The sequence below is a fragment of the Cherax quadricarinatus genome, chromosome 7, assembly GCF_038502225.1.
Source record: "Cherax quadricarinatus isolate ZL_2023a chromosome 7, ASM3850222v1, whole genome shotgun sequence".
Classification (NCBI taxonomy): Eukaryota; Metazoa; Arthropoda; class Malacostraca; order Decapoda; family Parastacidae; genus Cherax; species Cherax quadricarinatus.
Window position 1 is genome coordinate 69,257,510 of NC_091298.1, and position 2,770 is coordinate 69,260,279.

The window sequence follows — 2,770 nt, forward strand, 5'->3', positions numbered from 1 at the left end:
ATGCAAGTGAATGGGGTTGTTTTGAAGCAGTATGGGAGCGCTGGGGTTAACATGTATGAGGCAGCTGCTGCCTCCCATGAATGATGTCAGTCCTGTGATGGGGTTGTTGTGCATGGGGCATCTTTACCTATTCATTAATTCATTAATGGGTCCCCATTTCCCCTCTTCAGTAGGACATTAATGGGTCCCCATTTCCCCTCTTCAATAGGACATTAAATATGCCCCCATTTCCCCTCTTCAGAGGGATAGTAATGGGTCCCCATTTCCCCTCTACTAGCACATTCCTCGAGTCAGCAGTCATTTATTCTCACTCATTTTATATACACAAAAGAAGCACATCGACATATCTCGCATCTGCTTGACAGCAGGGGTTGCAAGATTTTGTACGAGGCACAAGTACGCTCACACCTTGAGTATGCTCCACTTTCTTGGTTCGCCTGTCCACTCTCTCATCTGCGACTGCTTGATAGAGTAGAGAACAAAGCAAGACGTCTCTTCTCTCGCCTTGACCTATCCTGGATAGATCTGTCATTTCAGCAGAGCCTTCAACACAGGAGGGATGTGGGTGGCCTTACTGTTATGTACAAGGCCAATATTGTCAAAGTACCACACTTGGATCCTCTTCGAGGACAGCGTGAAGCAAGCTTCTATACTCCAAGACGGGCAGAAAGCAGCAACTTCACTCTGGCTGTACCCTTCTCCAGAACATCACTCCATCTGAGATCATTTATCCCCAGGATGACTCGAGTATGGAACACATTCGTACAGCATTATGATGTCAACGAGATAAAGTCAGTTGATCAAATGAAAATGCTGGCCCACAGATGGCTCCAACTTCATCCTGTTCCTTAGTTGTATGTCTCATAACAATAAAAATGCTTTCAAATGAGTTGATATAGGTAACAGCTCTTAGCTTGTCAATAAAGTTAGGAATCCTTAACCTGTAAAAAGCTTGTCAATAAAGCTAGGGATAATTAACCTAACCTTGTCAAACCCTGTGCATATATATATATATATATATATATATATATATATATATATATATATATATATATATATATATATATATATATATATATATATATATATATATATATATATATATATATATCTCAGTCGGACTGTTGGTTGGTATTTATTAAGGCAGCGGACACCAGAGTTTTGTCAACACGGGGACGGTAACTGAGGGACCGTCCAGTCTTCTGTGGATCACAGTTCTCTGTTGAATTGCATCTTTATATTTATACTGTGTAAGAAAGATAAATGGTTTAATACACATACGGACAGACACACACTCACACATACACACACACCTTCACATGAGACGCATACATGCACAGTAACGTACATGGATGATGTACGGACACGCGTACATGTACATATAAGATACAGATAGACACATGCACACGCATACATGTATACATATGGAGACGAAGAAATGAACACATAGGAGACACGTTCATTAGAAACGTACACAAGCTGTGACACGTTCATGTATAACAGGTATGCACAGTCACACATGTGAATACCTACAACACTTACAAAGACATGCGTACATTCAATACGTACAGACACACACATGCTCATACGACACAATCACAGAAGATGCACATAGAAGGCATACACAAACACATGCACATTAATACGAGACACACACAGACACGTACATACATACAACATACACACGCACATAACGTACGATACATACATTGACATACGCACATAAACACACAAACTCACGTCCACAAAGCGACCACGAAGAAGCGGGGTCAGGAGCTGTGAATCGACCCCTGCAACCACAAATAGATAAGTACGAGACACACACACAGCGGTACACACAGCCACACGATACGTACACAAAGCCACACACACAATGTACCTGGAAATGGTGTATATGATGAGCGAGTTGCCTAGGATACCCAGGAAGATGGTGATAATGTACACTGTAAGCGGAGGCAGTAGTTCATCCCAGTAGTAGGTGCTTAACGACTCATCTAAGTCGTACTCGTAGTAGTCGTAGTCGTTGGAGGAGGAGGTAGAAAGGGTGTGGTTGTGGTGGTGCAGGTGGTTACCCTCTGATACCACCCCCACCATCTGTTCATCCTGGGGCAGGTGGTGGATAGCATCTGTCATCTCCTCTCCTGGGTAGATCACTGGAGACATCCTGACTTTAATACGCTCTTTATTTCAAGATTATTATTATTATTATTATTATTATTATTATTATTATTATTATTATTATTATTATTATTATTATTATTATTATTATTATTATTATTATTATTATTTTGTATATGTATTGCTCTTCCAGTTCAATAGTTCTGTTCCTATTCACTGAAAATTCATTTCTTTCCCAAAATTCCTCATCATTTCCCTGTTACGCTCTTTTACACTGGATATATTTATCATCCAGTATGTCTGAATACTTTTCCCCCTTGACTTCAGTACAGTTTTGAGTTGTGTCTTGTCTTTGCTCAGAGTTCAACCTCGTCTCAGTAATAGTGATCTTAGTTTAACCTCTAATTTCTTCGTTTTTTTCCTACTTTCCATTATTCTGTGTGATGAGGTTAATGGGGGACATGTCACCCATTTAACAACGCAATATTCCAGTGGTCCTGCTTACATTTTTTTGTATTGGGAGACGATTTTCATCTGTACTGGCACTGGAGGAAACAGACAGGTGATATTCCCTGAGTAAACAGCATCCGGCTTCATCTCAACGCCAATATCCGACATTCATAAGGTATCCGGCACCCGTGTGTAAACAGTG

At 40.5% G+C, this 2,770-nt stretch overlaps 1 protein-coding gene across 2 annotated transcripts in view; it reads right to left on the reverse strand.

Moving 5' to 3' along the window:
- Positions 1-2,302, reverse strand: part of LOC138852380 (somatostatin receptor type 5-like) — a 121,732-nt gene extending 119,430 nt beyond the window's left edge. For both annotated transcript variants that reach the window (XM_070082693.1, XM_070082692.1), the window contains exon 1: positions 1,880-2,302. In XM_070082693.1, coding sequence (XP_069938794.1) covers positions 1,880-2,163 — 284 coding nt within the window. In that variant the 5' untranslated portion in view covers positions 2,164-2,302. The remainder of the gene's footprint in view (positions 1-1,879) is intronic.
- Positions 2,303-2,770: the final 468 nt, after the last annotated feature.